At 39.6% G+C, this 27,355-nt stretch overlaps 1 protein-coding gene across 10 annotated transcripts in view; it reads right to left on the bottom strand.

Moving 5' to 3' along the window:
• Nucleotides 1-250: 250 nt before the first annotated feature.
• Nucleotides 251-27,355, bottom strand: part of cspg5a (chondroitin sulfate proteoglycan 5a) — a 121,774-nt gene continuing 94,669 nt past the window's right edge. For 7 of the 10 annotated variants that reach the window (XM_041792640.1, XM_041792644.1, XM_041792646.1 and 4 more), the window contains one exon: nt 20,930-21,929. In XM_041792640.1, coding sequence (XP_041648574.1) covers nt 21,765-21,929 — 165 coding nt within the window. In that variant the 3' untranslated portion in view covers nt 20,930-21,764. Of the gene's footprint in view, nt 647-20,929; nt 21,930-25,315; nt 25,786-27,355 lie in introns of those variants that run through there. The other 3 variants (XM_041792650.1, XM_041792643.1, XM_041792648.1) reach the window with 3 other exon arrangements.

Raw genomic sequence — 27,355 nt, 5'->3', positions numbered from 1 at the left:
TGCTGGTCCGCACAATTTGGCTTGGTCCCAGAAAATTCTCCCCTTTATGCCCCCCTTATGGGTTCATCCACCTCCAGGTACAGCGGGGTCCCTGGACTCTGGCACCTTTATTTTGGGGGTCGCGGGCTGAAAAGATTGAGAACCACTGCTTTAGACACCCTACCAGAATAAAAAGTCTTGACTGAGTTCAGCTGCCAGAGGAGGTTAAAGTCCAACACAAACATATATTCCTCTACGTTTTGCTCCCTCTTCCTTTTATTATAACTGCTGTCAAAATGTTACATATACATTCACAGAACCATTTTCAAGATGTCATCCAGATATGAGGTTCAGGTCATCGGCGGCTGTCCAGGTTCACAGTCCACGGTCCGGACCTCTCGCAGATAACAGAGGCAGGCAGCGAGCGGGTGCTGACCGGACTGCAGATGGGACATGGAGGAGAAGGGGGGCACACGTCGTCCTCCCATCGCAAGACTCGGCTCCTGGCTCTGCTGGGGCCGTTGACAAGCTGTACACGGGGCCCACTGAGGACTCTCGGTTTGTTTTGGGGCATCCTGGTGAGGTAGATGTCATAGTGAGCAAAAGGACCCCTGGAGGACTGGAACTTGGCTCTCTTTACGAGGTGGATCTCCAAGTCGATGGACACCTGACAGTGGAGAAATCAGCTGGTTAGTCAAATAAAAATCATCGTCACCATCAACAAAAGGAATGTTAGTTATGAAAACTTTTGTTGTGAGGAGCTTTTCATTTGTGTGTGTTTGGTTTGTGAGTGCGTCCTCCAAGCCTGATACTGTTCACCTGTACTGTCGGCCAGAGAAGCCTGATTGGGGGGCAGCTGCAAGAAAACAATCAACCAATAAGAAGGGAGTACCTACTGATTTCTACCTTCATGAAGTCTAGAATTCATGTTTGTTCAATCCTCAGCGCATTTAGTTGCTGCATTTTTTTCAATGCTTGCAGTTGTTTTAAATTTCCCAAATGTGTTTCACCTGAGAGAATGTTTTTTATATCCATTGCAAGAATACATGAAGCATTCATCGGGGAAATCTCAAATAGAAAGTCTGGGAAGAGCAGGAATAATTCTCAGATGGTGAATAGATAGTTTAGTTACTTTAAACTCTTTTTCCCCCAACTTTTTTTGCTGCTTTTTGCCAATTTTAGTTACTTTTCATTCATTTTCCCCTACCTTTTTGTTGCTTTTTGCCAATTTTAGTTATTTTTCACTCATTTTCCCCCACCTTTTCGCCAATTGTTGTTACTTTTCATTCACCCCCCCCCCTTTTTTGCTGCTTTTTGCCAATTTTAGTTATTTTTCACTCATTTTCCCCCTCCCACCTTTTCACCAATTTTAGTTACTTTTCATTCATTTTCCCCCAACTTTTTGCTGCTTTTTCCAATTTAGTTACTTTTCATTTATTTTCCCCTACCTTTTTGCTGCTTTTTGCCAATTTTAGTTGCTTCTCATTCATTTTCCCCAAATTTTTTCTGCTTTTTTACCAATTTGAGTTATTTTTCACTCATTTTCCCCTACCTTTTTGCTGCTTTTTGCCAATTTTAGTTACTTTTCATTCATTCTCCCCCAACTTTTTGCTGCTTTTTGCCAATTTTAGTTATTGTCATTCATTTTCCTTAACCTTTTTGCTGCTTTTTACCAATTTTAGTTATTTTTCACTCATTTTCCCCCCACCTTTTTGCTGCTATTTTGGCAGGATTTCTTATTTTTCACTAATTGCCCTCCACCTTTTTGCTGCTTTTCGGCAATTTTAGTCATTTTTTACTCATTTACCTTAACCTTTTTGCTGCTTTTTTCAAATTTTAGTCTTTTTTCACCCATTGTCCCCCAACCTTTTGCTGCTTTTTTCCGATTTTAGCAATTTTCACTCATTTCCCCCATAATTTTGCTGCTTTTTTGGCAGTATTTGTTACTTCTCACTCATCTCCCCCCACCTTTTTGCTGCTTTTTGTCAATTTTAGTCACTTTTCACTCATTGTCTCCTACCTTTTTGCTGCTTTTTGCCAGATTAAACTTGCCACTTTCACCCACTTTTCACCACTTAGACTGTGGCTCTTGCAAAGTTTTTTTTCAACAATTTGACTCTTTGGTTGAGCAGGGTTGAGTAACACTGTGTTAAACAGTCTTGCTGGCTCTCAGGTTAACAGGAAGCAAAATGATTTTATCCTTTGGTAATGCAAAAGTGCTTCACAACTCCCTACTATTCTCAATTTGTCATGTTTTAATGGCAGTACCACTGCCAGCAAAGATACTGAATGCACAAAAAAAAAAATCCACAATTCAGTCCTTTATTCGGTTAACCAGCTTCACCATCATCCCATTCATCAGTCTTTCCTGCAGCAAACAGTTGGGTGACATCACTCTCAGTCCTTTAAAGTCACTGCCATCAAACTGTCTTCCTGCCAAACCAGTCGCTCATTCAACACGTAGCCCAGTGAGGAGAAAAGGAGCAGGAGGGGGTTTACTCTGCTTTAGATGGTTAATATATCGCTGCATTTCCATCAGAAAAGAAGCCAAAGGGTCCTGATCTGATCATCAGCATTCCTCAGAGCCTCATTAGTAAACTAGACGGTGCCAGAACGATTCATTTAGACTTTACCCCCCCTCGCTTCTCTCCTCTTTCCTTTGGGGTTCAATCCCTTCTTTTCAGGCGGCTTTGTAAGGCACACAGTGAGCATGTGTGCGTGCATGCATGTCATTCTAAATTAAGAGTACAGCACAGTTTTCTGTGTGAATCCTTCTCTAACAATTAGATTTTTGTGTACTTGCTTTTAAACTTGGATGCATTTGAATCCATTTGGCACCTTTTGTTTCCATGAAAGCTTTTTTAAATGTGTGTTTTTGCATACATGCATGCATGACTTTATGTGTATGTGTGTTTTAAGTGTGTGGCTCCATCGTGCATGTGCGTGCGCCTGCATCAGCCAATCACAGCAGCCCCTTTGAGATCCTAACACCATCATTCCACCACACCGTCAGCCAATCACAGACTGCTGATGAATCCCGAGTCCCAGCAGGTTTGACTCAGAAGAGCAGAGAGAGAAAAAAAGAGAAATCTTGACATGCCTCCACCATGTTTTCTGCTTCCTCTTTCCTTTTTCCCTCAGTACCATCTATGCACATTTTATACCCCAGTGGACTCTTTGTCTCTGGTTGAAGTCCAGCTGTAGCGAGGGCAGTGATGCATCACTTGGACTGAAAATGAAAGTAAGATGAGACCTTAAGAATGGCTGTGTGGTTTCATTTTTAAGACTGTGGCTTTTACCACTGGTGCTCTGCTTTGCTTTATTTGTGTTTGACCTAATTTCTACTCATACTGCAACATATTTCAGGTTAACTACACTTTTTATTTCACTTCTTTAATCAGATATAAATATTATGATAGTGTAGATTCCACCTGTGGTATCCAGCCTCAAGAAATCTCCAAGGGATCACATTTAAGACTGGCTAGATGATTTTACTTCCAAATTTGGGCCTGTTTTGTCTCTCCAGTGATATGATACAATTACTTCATTGCTCACAATTACCTATCACAGTGATTCTCAACTTTTTCAGACCACAACTTCCAAAAATAAAGGTGCCAAAGACTGGGACCTCCACTGTACCTGAAGGTGGTTGAACAGCCATGCACAATCACGAATAATCATGCAAACAAGGCCACCCATAAGAGAGGATGAAGAGGAGAACTTTCTGCCCTCAACCACTGTATTCGCCAATTACTCCCTCCCTGGTGGAGTGAAAACACGGTGAGGTGAAGCATTGGCTTCGCTACATGTGGACTGTCGTTGAGGGAGCATTGCCTGCCGGTGCCAACAAACGCACTGACAGTCTCACCCATGGTCTCACCAGACAACTGGAAGTCATGGCAGAGGGTGAATATTCCTCTATTCCTCCCAGCATTGTGAGTATTCTCGCTACAAGTCGTTGTCTTTCTCTCTGTTACGCTCTGACTTGTCTCCTCAAGTAGGTGTGTGTCTTTCAAACTCTATAAACTCCAAAACTTTAAATAGAAACACACCCAAAAATGCTGCTGGGATTGAAGTTACTCATGTCCGCCATCTCCTGGTGTAAAGTGGTAACAGTACAGACCTCTGCCATTAGCCCTATCTCCTAACAGTACAGAATCCTTTAGAAAATTCCTGGATCCAGACGGTGATCCAGATCAGTCCTAAAATCGAATCAGTTCTTCCTTATGCCATTTCTGACATTTCCTGAAAATTTTAATCAAAATCCGTCCACAACTTTTTGAGTTATGTTGCTAACAAACTAACAAACTAACAAACCCACCCGATCACATAACCTCCTTGGTGGAGGTAATGAGTGGCAAAAGTGGGCATAACAGTGAAATGTGGTTAAAATGGGCAAAAATGGACAAAAGTTGGTGTGCTGTGGCAACAATAGTCAGAAGGTGGCAAAAACGGTTAGAAAGAGTTGGTGGGAAGGGTTTTAAATTGACAAAAATAGGTTTTAATTGGCAAAAAATTGGTTTAAATTGGCAAAAACAAACTGGTGAATAAAGTGAAGATAATCGGTTAAAATTTGGCAAAATTGGTGTCAAGTGGCCAAAATGGGCAAAAATGGGTCCAAATTGTGCAAAATGTATAAGTGGCAAATAACAGTGTTAAATTAGGTAGGAAAAGTCAGTAAAAAGTAGCAAAAATGGAGCTTGACACACTTTTCAGCTCCAAAATGAGTTAAATGTTAGCCAGGATGCTAGCACCAATGCTACTGATCCAAAACACACACACTAATATCATCATTAAATCAAAAATGAGGAGGGCTCATTCTCTGGTTTGGTCAGAGGCCCGGAAAATTCGTGTGCAAACTTACATTTTTTAACAGCTCTTTGATTACTTTGATTTCAGCATAAATCTCACCAAATGGCCAAGTTTTTATTTTACATTTAACTAATTCTATGCATATATTTTTATATTATGATAAAATAATGGTAAAATATACAATTTGAAATCAATAAAAAAGCATTCATTGTTGTTTTTAAAGTTTTAACCCAGTTTTGCCAACTTTTGCATATATTTACCTCTGTACCCCATTGTAGCCATTTTTAACTTCTTTTCACTATTTTTCAGCTTTTTTAGCCTTTCTTAGCCACTATGTTGTTACTTTTCACTCCTTTTTTAATCTGCGAATTTGAACCCATTTTTGCCAACTTTTGCTTGTTTATGCATCTGTAGCCCATTGTTGCCACTCTTTAACGGCTTTTCACTATTTACAGCCTTTTTAGCCTTTCTCAGCCACTCTGTAATTACTTTTCACCACTTTTTTATTCTGCCAATTTTAACCATTGTTTTTTGCCAGTTTTTACCTCTGCACCCCATTGTTGCCACTTTTAACTGCTTTTCACCATTTTTTGCAACTTTTTACCAGTTTTCAGCTGATTTTGCCACTTTTTGCAATTACTGAATTAATTTTATCATAAAGTTGTTTGAGTTCCTTCTACTTTATTCTCTGACATCTTGGCACTTTTGCAAATCAGCTTAGACCCTAAGTCTGAAAAAGAATAACTAAAAAAGGCTATACAGTAAAGCTTATCACAGACACATCACAATAGCTTAACTTTACAATAGACCATGATTTTCCTCACTTCCATGGGGCCCTATTTGGCAGGGCCTCAGAAAGCTCTCCCCTTTATCCCCGTTATAGGCAGCCTTGGCAGCTCCAAGTGCTCAGTCCCCCCAGATTGTAGTCAATCATTGTCGGCATAAAGGTCTGTGATGATTATGTTTTTATGCGTTCTGTGTTGCACATTTCTCAGTTCTAGTCGGTCTGTAAACCTTTCACTCAAGCTTTTTATGTGAGCAGGTGGGTGGTGTTGTTTTTGAAAAAATAGGGCCAGTCTGTTGCAAATGCCAGGGCCTTTGTCAGATCCAAATCTATCACTGTTACACACTTTTACAAGATAAGGTTTCTCTTTTATTAATCAACAAAATGGAAAATAATAAAGCCAAAACTGCATTACTACATTACTACTACATTACTTGAATATGTCTTAATTTAAAGCCAAAACTGATGTTTTAATCTAATGTCCATGCATTCACTCATTGTGCCCACTTTTGACACCTGAAACAGTGAATAAACGTATTCTACCAATGTTTACCTTCTTTATGGATAAGAAGAGTAACTAAAATCTGTCTGGTGTCATGGTGAGGACAGAACTCATGCTTGTGCGCGTGCACGTGTAAGTGCACTGAGACAACTGTAAGTGACAGCTGGACAGCTGTGGAGGAGAGGATTAGGGTCGTCTGGAGAGATGGTAGGATTTAACTTTGAACCTGATGTGAAGTGAAGAGTGGTGTTAATGCTCTGATAGGCGACACTTTATCACTAGATGACTGTAAAGCTGCATAAGAGACTCTTAATCTGCCTTCTGCAGCCTTCAAATGTGTGCGTGAAGGCAGAGGAACCCGAGGTCACTGAGTTTGGATCGTGTTGGCTGAGACTATAGCATCGGAGTGGGTTCCCATGGCAACAACGCTCTCTCTGTCTGAAGATGCATGAAATTGCCGCCAGCAGCAGATAAGTGAAAGTGAAAGAGAGAGAGAGGGTGGTAGAGTTTAAATGTTTAGAAGGTCAGTGGAGAAAACACACTAACACACACTTAAAGGGGCTTAATGTTTCCTTACACAGCTGTGATTAATACACATCAACCAGTTTCTGCTTTACCCAGAGGGATCTGGTGTTACGGTGCTGATATCTGTCATGATTGCTCAAATTAGTCTTCACTGTGCTTTCACAGTCATCTTTCTGACAGTCAGATGAGTAATGCTTGCAATGCACGACGTTGAACATTTGCTGATATCTGATATATTTAAAAAATTGTTTTAACTGATACTGCTCTCAATATTGATACAGATACTGATATTTATCTGTAGATCAGACCTAAAACTTCCTAAAAGTCCATTAAAGACCCTGTAATGTGAAAATGAATCTGTATTTAGGTTTGTTGTGTGACAGCTCACTGTGTTATGAACCTCCAGGTCAAATTTCAGTCAAATAAAACATCTCCAAGTTTATAAAAATTAAGCTTCAAAATCATGAAAAATGAGGCAGTAAAATCTGCTCCAGGATGGTGTGGGCGTGTCTGTTGAATGAGCTGAAGCCACGCCTTCTCAGGAGAAATACAATACAATATCTCAATGGAGTAAATGCAGAGTAAATGCATTTGTATTTTACAGCTTTACCCCAATACCAAGCTTAAACCAATTTCAAAAAGTCAGCAAATCCATAAAAAGGCAGAAAACTTGCATTACACTGGTATTATATTAAAAAGTGTAGGGTTAAATATATTAAGACTTTAGATACTGAAATTCGTTGCATGTTGCACTAGCTATGCATAATTACCTCCACCAAGGAGGTTATGTGATCGGGTGGGTTTGTTGATTTGTTAGTTTATTGGTTCGTTTGTTCGTTTGTTAGCAACATAACTCAAAAAGTTATGGATGGATTTTGATGAAATTTTCAGGAAATGACAGAAATGGCATAGGGAAGAACTGATTCGATTTTAGGAGTGATCTGGATCACCATCTGGATCCAGGAATTTTCTAAAGGATTCTGTACTATTAGGAGATAGGGGCTAATGGCAGAGGTCTGTACTGTTACCACTTTACACCAGGAGATGGCGGACATGAGTAACTTCAATCCCAGCAGCATTTTTGGGTGAGTTTCTATTCAAAGTTTTGGAGTTTCTAGAGTTTGAAAGACACTCACCTGCTTGAGGAGACGAGTCAGAGCGTAACAGAGAGAAAGACAACGACTTGTAGCAAGAATACTCACAATGCTGGGAGGAATAGAGGAATATTCACCCTCTGCCATGACTTCCAGTCGTCCAGTGAGACCATGGGTGAGACTGTCAGTGCATCTGTTGGCACCGGCAGGCAATGCTTCTGCCATGACAGTCTACCTGTAGCGAAGCCAATGCTTCACCTCACTGCAAGTCCACCCCATCGGGGAGGGAATAATCAGCGAATGCCGTGGTGGGGGGAACATGGGGATGGATCCAGGAGTTTTTTAAAGGATTCTTTCCTATTGCGAGATAGGGCTAATGGCGGAGGTCTGCACTCTCCAAGTGCCTTTCTAGTTTTTAAAATAATAACAGACATTGGGGATCACATGATTGTCTGTCTCTGCAGAGTTCCAACCCCTATAAAGGCCTAGAAGCATACCTATCCAATTCTTGGTCCAATGGGGATGAAACTAGGAGAGGCAACACATCCAAGATTTGAAAAACTCAGATCTCAGAGCTAAACTGCACCCTGTTTCAGAACAGGCCCAGCAGGCGAGAATGCAGACCAGTAGTTGGACTAAGACCGTGGTACTGACAGAACAATAAAATAGATATAGATATAAATAGATAGATTGTTCCCAAGTCTTGAAATGGACCTGGAAACAGGACACCCTAATCATGTATTTAGCACCAGTAGATATTATACACGGCAAACACATAACTCTGATACAGATTTAGCATCAGTTTCATGTTCTAGATTGTAAATCTTGGATTGTATCATCTCTTCTAAACTAAATAAACTTAAGTTTGAGTTTCTCCTCTAATGAACAAGAACATAAAGGCTCCGTGTTTCTCCCAGAAGATGACGGTTCCTCCCCCATCCTGCTTCACTTCTCACTGTTTGGTAGTGCGACACCCACTTGTTGCCATGGCGTCCACTGCTACTCTTAGCCTCCCTCTTTGAGTGTCCGTGTGTAGGTGTCTGAGCATGTGCAGTGGTGTACTGCCGCCTGTGCCAACTTTCACCACTCTCTGTTTGTGTGTATCTGAGGGTAAGATCGAGTCTGACAGGAATTAAAGAGCCTGATAATCACTGCTGTAGCTGTTTTTGTGACTCCCTTACTGCTGTTTCCTTCTCTGGATTTACAAAAAAAAAAAGTCTTTTCTTCTGTCTTCTTGGGTCTGAAATGCTCTCTTACCCCCTCTTTATTTATCTGAATAAAAAGAAGTCCACCCAGACCTTCCCCCACCCTCCACTCAGGGAAGGATTGGCCACAATAACACTGTTTAACCCGTTACTCTCTCAATGATCCAAGGGAGGACCCGACAAAGAGCTGGCAGAGCTATGGCCTCCTCTGAGATCTATTGAAAGCTGTGTACAGCACAACTGACTGAGCATGTGCATTGATGTTGTTCATCTATCCTTGTGGGAACCAATCTCAGTTTTATACTTCATATTTTTTGATAGATTCATTTTGTTATGTTGCAGCCTGATGCAACAGTCATATTCATTCATTTCTTTCGCTTATTAATCTACACTCAGTACCCCTCAGTACGAGAATCACACTGACATAAGCATTCAGATCCTAGTATAACACAACAAGCTTTACACACCTGGATTGGAGGATTTCCTGCCATTTTTCTTTGCAAATCCTCTCCAGCTTAGTTAGGTTGGATGGGGACTATTAGCCGTTTTCAGGTGTCTCCCAAGATGCTTGATAGGGCTCAAGTCAGGGCTCTGGCTGGGCCACCCTAGAACTTCCACAGTTGTCCCTAAGCCAATCCTGTGTTGTGTTGGCTGTGGTCTTGGTGACATTGTCATGTTGGAAGGCAAACCCCCAGCCCAGTCTAAGGTCCTGAATACTGAAAAGCAGGTATCCATTGGTCCATTCAGCATTCCCCCAACCATGACCAGTCTACCAATCCCTGCTGCTGAAAAACACCCCCACAGCATGATGTTGCCGTCACCATGTTTCACCATAGGGATGGTATCGGGCAGGTGATGAGCAGTACCCGGTTTCACCCAGACATAACATTTAGAATTGAGGCTGAACAATTCAATTCAAGACCATCTTGGTTTCACCAGACCAGAGAACGTTCTTTCTCCCAGTCTCAGAGTCTTTCAGAGCTTTCATGTGTTCTGCACTGAGGAGAGAGCGACTCTGCCATAAAGCCCAGATCAGTGCAGCGATGGTCGTCCTTCTAGAACTTTGTCCCATCTCCACACAGGATCTCTGGAGCTCAGAGACCTTTGGGTTCTTGGTCACCTCTCTTACTAAGGCCCTTTTCTGGAGATTGCTTAGTTTGACCAGGCAGTCAGCTCATGGAAGAGTCCTGGTTGTGCCAAACTTTATGGAGGCCACTGTGCTGTTGGGAACCTTCCGTGCAGCAGAATTTTTTTGTAGTCTTCCCCAGATCTATGCCTTGTAACATGAGTGTCTCAGAGTTCTGCGGGCAGTTCTTTTGACCTCATGGCTTGGTTTTTGCTCTGATATATTGTCAGCTGTGAGGCCTTCTATAGCGAGGTGTGTGCCTTTACAAATCATATTTACACAGTTTAATTTACCACAGGTGGATCCAATCAAATCAGCAAAGATCCAGAGAAATGGGAGGAACCTGAGCTAAAGGGTCTGAATACTTACATCAGTGTGATATATTTTAGTTTTTTCTTTGTAATTAATTTGCAAACATTTCTAAAATTGTGTTTTCACTTTGTTATTATGGGGTACTGAGCGTTGATTAACCCTCAGGCGTGACTTTAATTTACTACCCTTTAAATCCATTAAGGACAAAAATGTCCACTTCCAAAAACCTGCTAAAAAAAAAACTTGCTGATTGATATTTTTTTCTGCTTTTTTTGCATACATCTGTTAAACAACTTCAGCTGTGCTTAAAACTACTAAACATTCAACCATTTTAAGGATTTTAACCCTTTAAATGCCAGTTTGGTTACTTAAGATCAATGCTGTTTTTCATGAATAAAAAGCAAAAAAATCTTCCTTAAACCGAATGTTGGAAGGCTGGGGCATTATTTTGTAAATCCAGCTGGGATATATGAATGATTAGCCAAAATATTGTTTTTGATGCATTTTTAGTTTTTGTTTGGCATCCATTTAAAATTTAATACCCATTCAAGTCATTAAGGACAAAAACGTCCACTTCCAAAAACTGCAATAAAAATAGTATACATTAATATTTTTTCTGCTTTTTTTGGGTCAGATCTTTTGATCAACTTTAGTTCTGATAAAAACAATCAAATATTTAATCATTTTCAGGATTTTAAGACTTTCAATGCCAGTTTGATTACAGAATGGTCATATTTTTTTTCTAAAAAACACACAAAGCATCAATTATTTTCCAGATAACTAATGTTGGTACGGTGCGGAGTGTTTTTTAAATCAGTCCTGGATATGTCGAAGATTAGCCAAAATGTTGACTCTGATGCATTATTAGTTTTTATGTAGCATCCGATTTAAAATGTACTATCCTCTCGAGTTACTTTTGGACAAAAACGTCCCATTGACTCCCATTCAAACCACTTTTTATTTTTTTTATCTCAAAGCCACTGCATGATATAATCATGCATTCTGTAATGTTATTGTTTCAGCTGAAGTTGGTTAAGAAATTTATGAAAAAAAGCAGAAAAAAACTATTAATCTGTTAAGTTTTTATAGCAGCTTTTTGGAAGTGGACTTTTTGTCCTTAATGACTTTAAAGGGTAGTAAATTTGTTTCACAGTGTTCCCCTGACCTATTAGAGCAATTGAAATTTGAATTCCAAAATTTGCCAAGAAAGAGACTTTGTTACAAAAAATTGGACCACATGCACAAACACAGACAAAATGGTGAGCAGATAAAGAGGACGAATACGCCCAAATGGACAAAAATGTGATGTCTGAGGGTTAATGAGGAAAAAAAAATGAATCTAAATACTTTCCAAATGCTCTGCTCTGTATCAATTAAAAGCAGTTATAATCTCCATTTATATGCCTGGAAACATAACTACTTGAAACTTTTATGAAAAGACTATAGAAGTGGTTTGCACCTATCTAAAAAGATCTCATCTAAAATGACTTGGTGCTTTGCTACCATGACCTAAAATGCTCCTTCCAACTAAAAACCTTGACTTCGTTATCCAGTGTACCTGAACTTTGAATGACACTTAACTGAACCAACCTGGAAGTTACTCAGACTTAGTTTAAGATAAGTAATTGCAGCTTTAGCTTAATACTGGGCGACCAAACACGTCATAACTGTGTCTCCCATATGAATGGCAGTGGATGTCTGTGTGTGAGAGAGTGTGGCAGCGAGCATGGGAAAGTGACAGCTGGTTTGTGAATGTCTGAATGTAAGTGTGCACATGTGCGCTCCATTGTGTCAGTTCGGCTGTCTGAATAGAAGAAAAAGTTCTATAGAGCAGAGCTGAAGTATGCGTGGGAGGAGTGAGTGTAGGCAGGATGAAAATGAAGAGTTTCTATACGTCCATTTAAAAGAATAATGTAGACAACACTTACATTTCTCCAAGGCAACAAAATCAAACATCATTATGATCAGACCATTAACTCTGAGCTTCTACAGAAGGAAGAATGTTACTTAATAAGACGAAGTAGCTCAACTACAGTGAGGAGATATTCATTTAAAGGAGAATAGTTTACTGCATTCAAGGCTTTACAAAAAGAGCATCACATGGCAAGAGACAAATCTAAGCAAGTATTTTACCACCTTTCTCCTTTGTTGTGTTGCTGCAATGCCACAATTTCCTCTCTTGAGATCACTAAGTATTATTTTATCTTATCTCACCTCCAATTTCCACATAATTCGCGATCCGCCGGCAGATCGTACTGTGGAGCACACTGCTCCCTCTCTCCCTCTAGTCTATCAGAGCATTTCTCCAGCCAGCGCTCCAGTCCAGCAGCGGTGTGTCTCTGGAGTGCCGTTCCGCTTCGTTTGAGATACCCTGCAAGTCTATTTTCAGTGCCCTCTGTCTTTATTGACTTTATCAGCATGACTTGACTTAACATTAAAAGTGACAGATTGATACACAAAATCCCATCTTGTGTTGACATCACTCATGTATCCTTACGCCTTTCATGTAAGGTTTTAGTTAGAAAAGATCGAATGCAAAAGTAATGTAACTAGTTATTTTGAAGGAAGTAACTAGTAATTTGTAATGAATTACTTTTTTGAGTAACTAGCCCAACACTGCCAATAGGGGAAGATAAATGAAATATCATCATGATGTGATTTTCAGGTTTAAATGCAGATCCAGACTCTTTATTATCCCACAACTGGAATTTAGTTTTGCAGCAGGAGCACAGAAGACAACGTAGAAATGACAGTGACCTTAAAACAAGACCCAATTTTAAAGGCCTGAAGTCAGATACAGTAAAAACTAGAAAAGCACTCGGAGAGTGCAAACTTCCACCATTAGCCCTATCTCCCAATAGTACAGAATCCTTCAAAAAATTCCTGGATCCAGACGGTGATCTGGATCACTCGCAAAATCTAAAAAGTTCTTCCTTATGCCATTTCTGACATTTCCTGAAAATCCATCCATAACTTTTTGAGTTATGTTGCTAAAAAACAAACTAACAAACAAGCTAACAAACAAACTAACAAATTAACAAACCCTGCCGATCACATAACCTCCTTGGCGGAGGTAATAACACCATACAAAAAATAATCTACACAAAATCAAGAATAAAAAATCAGTCCAGAGCTCATACTGAAATGAAGATCACTACCATGTAATTCAGAGTTTAATGCAGTGATCAGCATGTAAGAAGAGCAACCTATGGGCTATTTACCATTGTGTGTGTGAACTGCATTAACTAACATGCCAGATAGACTGTTTCGTACATCCATTGCTTGAATGCATTTCACATTCATCTGGGAAAGCTCCATAGAGAACATTCGTAAGGGGAAGACTTTCAAAATTAATGGTACGCGATTGCAGGAGCGTCACGTCTGTCACGTTCATTACAGGCCAATCAGAGCAATGACAGACTAATACCCCTTTCCCACTGGCCGAAAAACCTGTTTTCTTCTGCGACTCTTTGCCATCCCAGCAACAAACTCCATCCGCCTTCATATCATCAGCCCTCGAATGTCGTTCAGTCTGCGCTGAGTTTGTTTATTTTGAAAGAGGGACAAAAGTACAAAGTACGGAAAACAGTTGACCACCGTGTCCATGGCTTCCATGCTCCTTCCCATTATTTACCCAGCTGTGTTTCAGCACGCTGATGACGCACCAGAGGAAAAAAAAACAGCCACGCAGCTCGTCTGCTGGTGATCAGACCCGGGTCTGCTGGCAGTGGGAAAGGAGTCACTTGCCGATTGTTAGCGGGTTTACCCGCGTTTAAAAGACCTGCTTTTACACGCTAATTTTATTGGGAAAGTGGTAAAAGAGGTTGTATGCATGCTCAGTGCCAGGAAGCTGGCCAGGCAAACGCTGCCATATCTATCAAGAAAGAAGCAAGGTGTGGCTAAAACTTATGCCGAGGAACTTACAGTGACTGTTTTGGCTCTCGTTTTAATAATGACATGTAGCTGAGGTCTGATTAAACTGCTGCTTTACTGTAGCTACATCCAAGCTAATCGCTACAGGCTTAGTACAAACCCCTCTTTCTTCCTGTAACGATCACAAACCAGGATGAAGCAGGTTGGCAGAAAACATAATTTTTGTCATGAAAAGCTTTCAGTGCTGCTGTTTGCATTTTATTAAACAGAGAATTTTGATCCAGTTCTGATACAATCGCTACTGTACTAAAGCTAGCTCTGAGCTAACAAGTTCACTAAGTGGAAGCCAGTGCTATCGTTTGACCGTACATAGTACCTTTCTCCTGCACTGTCCTGTACTGGGGCCATTTAAAATGTTAAGGTGTTAACACACTCATTAAAATGTAAAATATTAAGTATGCATGATCTTGTTATAGTGGCATTAAAGCTTGAAATAATGAAATGTAAATATCTGTGTAAATTAATGAATCAATAGATCTTTTTAGTTTTTCATTTAAAAACACCAAAAACCAGTCACTTGGTGATTTTTAAAGAAATATTTCACAGCAGTATTCTATAAATATATAAACAAAAAAAAAATAATTGGCCATTTTTGGCATAACATGACCAAAAAAAGGGGAAAAAAATCCTAAGTGATTTTTTTTCTCTGTGTAAATTAACATTTTTTATTGAAATAAACATGCACATTTAGTATTACATAACGCTGATGTCCTTTGGTGTCTATTTAGAGTCTCCAAATGGACAGTCTTGAAATCTGCAAGGACATTTCTTTACAAAAAAACGTTTCTAAATCGTCAGTGTTGGTTGTTTTGTACACCGAGTTATAGGACTTTCACTGATGAATGAGTATTTAACCCCTTAAAGCCTTTTATGATACCTCTATCTAATCAATATGATCAATAAATTACAAAAAACTTCTGAATACCATCTGATAAATGATAAAAATGGCCTCAAGGGGATTATCAGTTACCAAAAACACCTAATGTATCAAATGAGATATAAAAAAATGCATATGTTAAATTTTTTGGAAATTTTGATTTTTTGGATTTCAATAGAAAGTTAAATACACATTTCAATTCCAAAAAATGACAATTTTCAGGCTATAATTTGTGCTTTCACAAATTTTGTGGGTTAAAATTGGTAAGGACAATGGATGTGGAGGGCCCCAAAATTTATTCATCCACCTCTGCATGTCTTTAGCTAACACCTTGTTTCTTCAAATGACACTGACTGGTCCACACTGTTTGGTTCAGCACAAATGTTGTGGATTGAAGCTTTTTAAGATGGATTAGCCTGATGACAGACATGGAGTCGGGCCAGTTCATCAGCTTACAAGATCATGAATTGCATGGGAGGAACCAGGCATCTTTCAGTCTTCCTCACAGTCCTAAAATGACCCAAGGAGAAAAACAGCTGATCTGATTGGCTGATTAAGAATTCAGTACAGCATTAGCCCTCCTGAGGACCTGTCTGTTATAAATGTCCATTCATTTGGCCTGCCAACCTCCTGACACTTAGCTGGCAGTTTTCACAAACTTAAAAATGTAACTTCATGAAAAATAAATGTAGGTTTTGGAGATAAACTTGACAAAATACAGCTGTTTGGAAGTGAAATATGATTGTTTTCTATGCAATATAAAATAATGATTTTAATTACATAATGGAGTTTAGTTAATGTGTTTAGACTTATTCTCTGGGAACTATTTGCACTGGCCTTCATATGGGCTTTCTAAATTTATAATTGTTCACAATTGTGTCAGTTACAAACATGAGAACATGTGCTGAATGAATCGTCACATTGTGAAAGTCAGTCGTCCTCACTGTGGGATACTTGATGCATTGGAGGTTTTTGTTCTGCTCTCTTGCACAGCTGCTTTATCAAAACACAAATTATGATTGTGATGTTAGTGGATTGGCTGATCTATCCGTCTGTCTGTCTGTCCATCTGTTGCATAAAATCAGTCGTCTAGTTGGTATTTTTTAGATTTTGACTGTTCTCATTGTGTTTGATCTGTCATGTCACGATGCAGAAATGTTGAGGATCACCTCAATACTTACAGTCCTTTAAATTTCAACCTTCTTTCATGTTTCTGAAGCATCCCACTCACCTGTTTGTGCAGCACTTTCATCTGGACAATGACAACTAGAGGTCTCCAAATTATTAAAAATCTGACGGTTAAATCAACCGATGAGTCAACCAACAAGTTTCAGCTCCTTAAAAGGGTCGGAGAATGTCGTATAAAGGTGTAAAGATGTCTTTTGTACATGTAGGTTTATGTAGCCCAAAGAAGACATGCATGTTTCATTTTTCATAAGTGCAGCTGCAGTGTTCTTATTCTCCAGGGTTTGCATGTCTCCATGTGTGATGTGTGTCCAGCTGGAAGCAGGGAGGCGTCTCTGGAGGCACAAACATGCAGAAGCAGCAGACTGGTGTTTTCTGTCATGATTTGTAGGCGGTGACGGTCATCTATCTCTCAGCAGTGCTGCTGTCCACATGAATTCAAGCAGTCTATTCTTTTAATGCTTACTCTATAATTTTTTTTTGTTTTACAAACGTCATTGTAGCATATTCATATCTTTTATTCTAAATGTTTAATGGAGCCAGTGTGCAAAACTGTTCACGTTTGTGGCTGTATTCAGTTAAGATCAACAATAAATATCTTGAAGCATGAATCTTGAGTCTGAGCTTGCCGTATATTTTGGCTGACATATGAAATCCACGTTTATATTCTTCATCATTAAAGTTTCATTCTACACCTCAATATTGTGGGAGATTGAACAAAAATGCAGTTATTGGAGGTAGAAAAAAAGGAACATTTAACCAAATTAAATGTTGAGCGTCTTAAATGGGAATACATTAAGACCACTGTGGCTGAGTTTAATGGGAGTCCTGTTAAATAGTTAGTAAATTATTCGAGGAGTATTTGACCTTTACAGTAGAAAACCGAACTAATTAAGATCTTCAACATAGATTTTATCTCTTGGACCTCTCAAAGAGAGGCTCTCTACATTCTATAAATTCATATGGTGCTTCACAGTCCCAAACAAATGGTTTTAATAAAGTTACTTTAGCTGACACACAGGAAGCCAGCTGCTTACTTTTCCCATTTTTTCCTCCCTTGTAACTCACAAATGAGCGAAAAAATACTACATCAACTAAAACTAGACTAAAACTAAAACAATTTAGATGACTAAATTATGACTAAAACTACAAGATATTTTTGGCAAAAGACTAAAACTAAAACTAAATTAAAAAGTGCTGTCAAAATTAACACTGGTCCACATGGAGACGAATTCAGGAGTAAACACAAAAGCTTTTTGTTGTATTAGTGTTTCATCCACATGGAAACGGCGTTCTGGGAGGCCGTAAATGCTACTTTTTAAAATCGGGTCCCAGAGTGAACAAATCTGTAAACGCTTACCGTTACATCTCGGTGTGATCAGCCAACCGCTTCTTCCTTGAAACGATTATGTACCTCTTAGCATAGCCCACATATGCCGCATGCACTGTTGAACTAAAACAACAATGGTGGATTACAGGGTCACGTTCATGTCGCAGAAGCTACTGAGCTTATTGTGGCTTTTATAGCAAAATCTGGTGCTCCTTTACCACCACAGAGAACAGCAAACACCAGATGTTCTTAAATCCACCGTGGAGAACAACCAGAAGCAACCAGAAGAAAGTTTGTGGCAGTTTACTGTGATCTTCTTCCCTCTCTTGGTACATTTCCGTGGCAGCATTACAGCGCCACTTACAGGCTTGGCATATATACTACAGCCTTTCCAGTCATTTTCAGTGGTTCCATGCTTATGCAGACATTTCCTGAAACATTCCTGTTTACGGAAAACTTTTTCCAAATGAAACAGAAATGTAACTTTTTCATCTCCATGTGGACAAGGCCTAAATCACAGTAAATCTAAAAGCCAGGTGAACACATGTGAGACGTTTAGTCTCTGTCTGGGCCAGAGTTATTAAGTAAATAAAGTTGTGTCCTATCTCCATTGACAACACACAACAGACCATACTTTGAAGAATCATGCAAACCAAATGTATTAAAAAACTGAGTAAAGTAACTTTTTGACTTCAGTGAAGTAAACCTGAATTGTTTGTTGCATTTACAAAAGCTTTAGTGTTGTGCACGTGCACTTGAGTTTAAGACACTTTGTAATTAACACTTGATTAATGAAGTAAGATGAACAAATGACTAAGTGGAGAGTATAAGTAATACCCATTTCATACTAGTGGGAAATATAAGAGAAAACAAGTATTTGATACTATTTTTTTGTTGTTTTATCAACTAAATTTTTCTTGTGCATTTATGTTTACTTTTTTTAAGTAAAACTAAAACATGGAAACTTTCCTATACTTGAAAATTCTGTTTATATCCATCTCAAAACGACATGTTCAACTATTTTTCCACTGCAGATTTCTCATATTTCTATCACATACTTTAATCTTGAATATTTCCATCACTCAAGGTAGGTCAACTGAAGTGACAATAACTGAATGGTTTCCACAGGAACGTGAAGTCCACTTCCATCATGCTCATAAATCACCCATCATCTGTTGCGGTTGCTCCTAACAGGCAGGACTTATCTAACTGTGTCAGTAACCTCACTCATGATACAAAATGCTGAAAGGCATTCTGGGAAAACTGCAGATTAGGGGATGACTGCCGAGTAATTTGAGTACGGTTACAAAAAAATACTTAGACTGATTGAGAAATGTTTGTTTAAAGCTAAAAATGTGTTCAGTCAGCTCATAAAAATAAAGCTAAAATAGCTAGTTTGGATTTTATTATTACTGCATCTCATATTTTTTAACAACCTTCAACTGTTCGGTCTCACAGTGTAGGACAGTTGTGTGGTTTCTCAAGTACGAGTCAATGTAATTGGATTCTCCTCTCTACTTTTGACTCTACTTTCTCAAGAACAGACAAAGTAGGAAAACAGAAGTTGTCATGTTCTGCCCACATGTGTGCAAAGACAAATGCTTATTTTAGGATTTGCACAATAAAAAACAAAGCTACAGACTCCTTGCAGTCAGAGCAAATATGCAATTCTAGGCCTTATAATAACTCGACCTTTCTTTGTAATTTCAAAGACATCAACAGAGCTGCAGAAAAGTTGAAGTAACAGAAATGTTGTGTTGTCCTCACTTCTGTTTCACAAACTTGCCTCAAACACATGCTCAGATGGCTCAGACTGTTAACTTTTTTTTTCTGCTTGTTTAAGTGTTGCTTTGCGATGGTTACTGCCCCCTTCTGGCCAGTGGTTAAATCAGAGTGGCAGCTCAGCCCTTAGATGTTACTGTTTACTTTAAGCTGACTTTACTTGAAACAAGAGACAAATTTTCCCTTCACCCTGCAATTAAACATTACCTGCAAATTTGCATATGCGTACATAGATCTATACACAAATCCGTAAATGTGTAGATAGACCTGCACAAATTCACAAATGCATGTACCGATCTGCAGTTGCATGTACAGATCTTTAAATACATGCACAGATATGTAAATGTGTGCAAATTTTTAAAAAGATTTGTAAACTTGTTCAAAGAGCCACAGATGTGTACACAAATCTGCAAATGTGTAAACCAATTTCTAATCGTTGACTTAGGTCTAAGCTGCTGCTCAACTTAGCATTGAATACCGGCCAGTGAGGTGCGTATGCTATGAGGCCAGACAGCCTTGCCTGTGAGCCTGCACTGAGGGCAACAAAACCCAGTGCTTTTAAATTTACAGATCTGAGTACGCATTTGCAGATTGCATGTGGCAGAAGTGTTGCAAAAGTCACGTGTGTATGACAGCCAATTGAGAGGCAGTTGCAATTGATGACTTGTGGGTATTTTGACAGCTTGAAGCGAAAAAGAGTGCGTTTTCTGAACCAAAAAAAAAAAAAAAACTAAGTCCACAATTACAAATTGGTCTACATATTTTCAGTTTTGTGCACATATTTGTGAGTCTTTGTACAAATTTGCAAATCTTTTTACAGATATGAAAACTTTTGCATGCATTTGCAAATCTGTCTGCGTATTTGCAGATTTGTGTACAGATCTGTGTATGCATTTTCAAATAGTTTTGCAACAATATAAGCTCCATATAAAACCTAGTAATGTCACATACATACTTATCAAGTAAAGCTAACTTCATTTGGAGCTAATACAGTTAGCTAAGTATACTTATGTAGTTTATCTGAAGCAAGCCCGGCACCAGGTTAACAATTCTGAGTGGGCCTAAGTATGATCAAAAGATTTTTATTGATAAGGAATTATAATATTGAACTATTCTTCTTTATAGAGAAAGGGAGGGATTAAAAAGCTAGTAACTTTTTGAATATGTAATCTCATTCATTCAGTGTTATTTTCTTTCTTTCATCACTTTGTTTATTTAGTACGTCTCTCTGAAGTTGTTTTGCTCTGAACATTTCAATCAATCATCTATCCGTGAATCAAAAGTGTCTAAAATGTCCCCTAGCCTGGGTATTTCTGTGCATGTAAGCAGGGCAGCACTTCTATGACAAACATCTAAGCAGCTGTGTTAAAGCCATGCAGACGGCGTTGGATTTTGCGGGTTAATAAGGAGGGGACACGACACAGAGGAAAACACAGGATCCACAGAGCTCATGTTAAAAAGGTTTATTTCAACAGCTGTCTGAATCTTGTTTGTTTATTCTCTGTTCGAAGTCCCAAAAAAGTACAAAAAAAGAACAAAAAACAAGTACATCAAGGATTAGAAATCACATCAATGAAAACCAAGACACATTGTGTTGCTTCTTTTTTTTTTTTTAAATCAATCCAAGCAAATTTTTTTCCAATATTTATACATACTCACTGGATTAGTCAGACAAACATCAAAACCTCTCAGTAGCTTTATCTTATTTTTTTTACAATGACGTTTTTTACGTACGTTTTAAACTTCTTTATGATTTCTTTCTTTTTACAAAATACACCGATGCAGGCAGGGGAGGGTGTTTGTGTCTACATATAAGCGTGTTTATGTCGTCATCTTTTCACCGTATGTGTATGCTTCTTATGTGTTTGTGTTTGTGTGTGCAAGGAAGAGAGAAAAGGGAGAGTCGAGTGACAGCAACAAGGGGGCGGGGCTGCGAAACAGGGACGTGATTGGATGTCAAATGGGGAGGGGGAGGTTGCAAGGCGGCGGCAGGGTGAGGCTGGTGGAGGGTTTTTTTACTCTCAGCCGGGGCAGTGGTGGCGGCGGTAGTGGTGGTGGTAGTGTAAGTTTTTTTTTTTGCAGCGGTAGAGGCCGCTTGGTGGCAGTGTTGCCGTGTCGGAGACGGTTGCAGACTGGGTTGGTTGGCTGGTTTGTTGACAGGCTGGTTTGTTGGTTGACCGGTTTGGCACACTCGGCAGCGGAGAGCAGAGAGCAGGGTGGGGGGGTGGGAGGGGTTTGGGGGGTTGGCTTCCGTTGCCGGCGAACCTTTATCGTTGTCGTGTTGCCAGGTTGCTGGGGTTGTTTTGTTTGTTTTGCTTTCACATCATGTTGTTCTGCAGTGAGTTTACCTCCGAGTTCTCCTCGCCCAGGACCTTGTGGTTCTCATGTTTGGGGGTCAGAGAGTTGTGGATGTTGAGGGTGTCATCCTCCTTAGGCGGGGCCTTCACCGGGTCCTCCAGCTTATTCTGGGAGTTAGGATCATCCTACCCAGGGAGGGGTGGAGGTGGAGGGTAGGGGGCAGAGAGCACAGTTAGAACCACCACAAGAGTTAACCACTTCAGTCTGATCCCAAATGTGAGCCTGCCATTTGGTAGAAATTACTTTTCTTTAAAAGCTTCTACAAGACCAAGACATACAACCTGGAAGTCCTTGAAGACCCTGAAATATTTTCTACAGGCAGTAACAAAGAAACCCAGACTTTCAACTCAAGATAGCACAGCCTATTGGATGATTTTGCACCTACAAAAATCACGTCTGATGCTAACTTCAAGTTCCCAAAGGTTTGTTTCATGCATTTTAAGTCCCACGTTCCAGCTCCGGGCTTTAAAGAACCACACCAGTGTTGTATTTCTATCTTAGATATTACAAACCTTCACACCGTTTATTTTTACTACCTTCACTAAAGAGTTGCTTTATGCTTTACTCTCATTCTTGGTAGCTCTTGGTTTCAATTCATTTCTGTACAGTGTGAAAAGGGCCTGCTTGATTACGGCAAAATATAATCATTGCATACTGGCAATTTTCAAGTCCGCTGAAAATTGAGAATTGTGTGCATCGTAGATCCAATCCACAGCGAGTACAACTGATAAGAGTAAACTATCTACACAAATGTTTCTGCGTTAACCATTTTTGTATGTCTCCTTGACATTTTGGTCTCTCTGTAGAAGAAAGCATTGTTTCATTACAAATTCACACTGCCAACTACCAGCCTGGCATGTACACTGCAGAATTTCTAGTTTTTGCAAGCGTGCAAGGCATTGTCAGCTTAACACAGAACTTTTTTGAGATGAAGAAGATTCCATTTTCAGTGGATGGTTGTTATGTAAAACCAGCCTAATTCCCATCTTGCCCTGCTCACGAAACAACATGGTGTCGTCAGTAAACTAGATTATGTTCATCACGAAACTTGAACTACTTGTAGATTAGTATATGTGGTGGTTGTTTTCATCATCTGACTGCAGGACTTTAGTGAAACCTTTCAATGGCCTTCAACCTTTCATTAGTTGGATAATTAAATCTCTTATAATTGATCCAATTTTTTTAGTGCCAGTTAACATCACTTACACACTGTCCTTGAGTTCTATTACTGACTTGGGCAGGCCACACACTACAGGATTCGGGGCAAGATTTGCCTCCCCAGACGACCGTGGGGTCATATCCCAAGAGGATCCTCGTCGCAAACGACTATTTGTTGGATTAATCCTCATGTGTGGTGTCAACACAATTGTTTTACTGCTCCAAATCACATCGTAGCCTCCAAAATCCTGAATCGTAAATATCAAACGTGTTTGATATTTACGATTCTAGGCTGTACTGCTGCTGGCAGAGTACCCACAACAACCAATGAGAGCGAGCAGACGAGGTAGCGTCACAGCCAATCATATGTACTTTCACCGCTCACAACCATAAACACAGCTGTACCTTAATTTCAGCCATGATGTTATCCTGAGTCTTTCCCATGTTTTATGATTTTTTGCTGCACCTGTAACACATGCCAGGACAGCCTGTTGTGGAGAGACAGCAAGACGTTATCGACAGACATCAGTGTTTTGTTTTGTTTTTCTTAAGTCATGTGATCATGCGAGGTCGTAGGCAGGTTGGCAGGTGTGTGGTCTCCAGTTATCTGACAGTCTGGCTGAGTCGTCTAGTGTGTGCATTTAGAGGATTAAAGATGAAAAATCTTAGGAAATTGTCCTTAAATCTGTGGTCTCTCACAGTTTTAAAATCATTTCAGATTAAAAAATCGTCTAGTGTGTGACCGGCCTTTGTTTAGTTTAGTCATTTTTAACATACAATACTTAATTACAGTGGTTGAAGGTAAATAAATACATATTAAGTTAATTCTATTTTTTCACAGAAACCAAAAGATGAACCAAAAAGACTCAACAGGACCAAAAGCTGTAGGCCTTTCCCTACTACATCACCCTTTTATCATTCATGTTCCTCATCAGCTCCTTTAAATTCATACTAAGCAGTAAAAAGTAAACAGATCCAACCACACATGCATCATATGCACCTTTTGTCTACCCAAAATGCCATTTTAACTCCCTGAAAAAGTGTCCTACTTGCTGTACAACACCAGGTCTTAACACGTGAGCATCAGATATCATGCCGCATTGCACACTCGCTGTCCAAATTGCATCTGTTAAATATTAAACTCTATGCAAATGCAAATTTAAGGTTCCTCTTGCAAAAAGTAAGACAGTTTGTCCTGTAATTTTTGATGCAGAGAGTCTTATGTGTCATACTGACGAGAATTTGATGCTGATTTGCAAACTTGTCATATTTTTTTGGCATTTTAATCATGGACACGCATATCTATTCCCACCTATCTTTACTTACTTCGTAAAACAAGTTAAGAAACTTTGTTGAGTGAGAAAAGTGAAGGAAAATAAAAGAAATATTCATTTTCCTCACTCCTGGTTTCTTGTCATCTCCCTCTTTCCTTACTCCTTGTTTCTGTCAGAGCGAGGAAAATATGATTTAACAATGCAACATAAAGCAGCTCAACATGGGGAGCCAGAATGCTATCGAGGCACCACAATAGCAAAAGCATTAGCAAGCTAATTTTGTCACTCACGCTATTTAGCAGCTAGCACACGCTTTTAAGCATTTTCACAAGAGCCAGCTAATAAATTAGGACAATAGCTCTCAACGTTTTAAAGTGGAGCCCCCCAGGACTTTTACCAAAAAGAGAAGCATTTCTGTCAAAAATTTAAGTTAATTTTAAAGGTTTTCCTTTACTAAAATCCCATCAAAGAAGGCCTACACACTTGTGAAATAAGTTGTAGTATTCAAATTATTAGGATTGTAGTTGCATTTGGGAATTATGAATTAGGAGATCACATTGTACAGAAATGAATAAAACCTTAAAAACCTAGCATGGTTAAAAGTAGTCAGCATCTTTACACATTTGATCTGAAAGGTATAATTTAATAATAAAACACAGGTGTGATCCTTTAGAGACAGCCAGAATGAGGCTAAACTACATCAAATGTTCAAAACAAAATAAATATCATTTTTGTTTTGTTCCTTGGAGTATAATCAGTGTCAGTAGCAGCCGTTTCAGAGGTTTGGAGGCTCCACTTTCTGATTATCATCATGCTCGGCTGGCATGTCGTGTTTGGTTCAGCAGGCAGTGAGGTGAGCTGCATGAGCGACACCAACCTCCCCCTCCTCTCCCTCTGTCAGGCAACCCAGGAAGCACATGCACATCCACATGCAAGAAGAGCCTTAAGGTATGACCCCCATCCCCAAAATGTCCGGTGATGGTCGCTCATGCAGAATCCTCTCCTGCTGCACCTCCATTCAGCGTCTACTGTGCCAAAATCAAAGAAAACAGGCAGATAAAACTCTCGGCTGTGGCTTTTTATCTGAGGGTACCACCGTCATACATACCCAAGCAGTTGCTGGAAAAAGGTGTTTTAGGAGCTTTGACTTCACGTGAACTTAGTTAGGGTCAGAGCAGGGAATACATTGATTGTGGAGTCCATTTTAGCTCTGTTTTTCCAGCCTCTTATCCCCCATTAATACTGCATGGCATCATCGACCCTGCTGTGCTCTGGCATCCTGGGGCGCCAGCCCGCGCCTCTTTGTCTCACACAATCACAGACTCACTCGCTCACATCATATTCCTGACCCCGAGGCTGATGCCATTTACAAAAACATCCTAAGTGAATGTTTGTGTTTGAATCAATGGTATTTTTTTTAGAAATGAAGAGCAGTGAGAGCATTTACCCGCTGGCTGCTGGCCTAGATAGTAACTTCAGGCAGGACGTGTGGATACGTCACTTCCATGGTTACGGGATAGGGGCCCTCTGTCCTCCCGTCAGCGTGAAACTGGAAAATGTTTGTGTTTGTTGGATATCATTGGAGTGAATTTGTGGTGGGGGGAGTTGGGTGGGAGGCACTGAGTCACGAGGACTTTAGAGCGGGTGTTGTTTTAAAGGGGAGTGGGAACAGAGATAAAAAGGGTTCTGATGAAGATGATGGCGATGATGATGGAGGCACACGGACAGTTTTAATGTCAGTTTTTCTTTTTTTTTTGCATGAGGGGTCCAGTTTAAGTTTGATGTAGTGGGAGCTTTTCAGAAATTCATGAATTCTGAGAAACATCTTCATTTACTTTTTGATTAAAATAACTATTAAATTATTTTTTACATATTTTATATTATATGAAAGACATTATGAAGACCTGTGCAATCTACTGTAATGACATAGATCATTTACAGAATGCATTAACATCCATTTTGGGCATTCGGATACCAAGTGATTGCATTTTTGGTACGTGTGTCCATACTATTTTTTTTGTGTGTTTATGTGTATAGGGCCAGTATGATGCAAGTAAACTGTAGCCACAACACAGCTTTTTTAGCCAGGGCTAATTTGCAATGCCCGCCCCTAGCTGGGCCTTTAAAAAAACATCATGCATTAAAAAAGCATCTGATATCAGAACTTAGTTAACCTCCAAAGTCTATACATCATTGCCATGGCCCCTAACATGCTTAGGAATTCCTACATGCCTTATTCAGTGATGCTGCTATCAATGGAGGCAAATTAGCCACAAGCAGTGCATCTTTAACAGCTTTTCTCCCTCATATTGTCATAAGCATGCTTTTAAAGGACACTGCATTACTGTTTAGCTAAATGGGCCACTAATTAGATGAGAATGCTAACATAGTTCAAGAGGGGAGTTGTGATGTGCCGTTTGCAGGCAAGCTGGTCCTAAAAGCTTGATCTTGTTATGGACTGGTAATCTGGCATATAGGAATTTCCTGGTGGACAACCCACTTTGGTTCTGGAATTTTTTTTTTTGCAATAGTTGTTTATTTTTAGGCACTTTTTCTTGATTTACCCTTCAGGGACCAAGGGGACCCAACTGGGTCCTTTCTGCCCCTTTTTATTCTTTAATACTCAATATTTTGGCCTGTTTTAATGCATTAAAGACCCTGTAAAGTGATAATAAATCTGCATTTAGGTTCATTGTGTGATAGGTCAGTGTTTCATGAAGTCCCAGATCAAATTTTAGTCAAGTATAACATCTCTCAGTCTATAAAATTAAGCTTCAAAATCATGAAACATTAAAAATGTCTGTTGATTGAGCTGTAGCCACGCCCACTGAGGAAAAATATGATCCTCGCAGATTTAAAAAATGTTACAATCTGAATGGCCATTACCCTGCCCCTTGACCTCACGTTGACCTTACAACCAGAGTGTAGCTGCCTGGCTTTGTGCCAGAAAAGAGACCAAGTCCGTTTTCTGGCTCAAATCTCTGTTATGATGCTTTAAATGATCCATAGACCACTGTGGCTGATAGATTTGGCAAATTTATCTCACAATGAACATAAAAACAGCATTTAACTGACTGTTGACTTTCAATAAAGGCAGTGACATCAGCTCACAACAGACT

The sequence above is a fragment of the Cheilinus undulatus genome, linkage group 8 (assembly GCF_018320785.1).
Source record: "Cheilinus undulatus linkage group 8, ASM1832078v1, whole genome shotgun sequence".
Lineage (NCBI taxonomy): Eukaryota > Metazoa > Chordata > Actinopteri > Labriformes > Labridae > Cheilinus > Cheilinus undulatus.
Note: the sequence above shows the minus strand (reverse complement) of the source record. Positions and strands in the feature narration are given on the sequence as shown.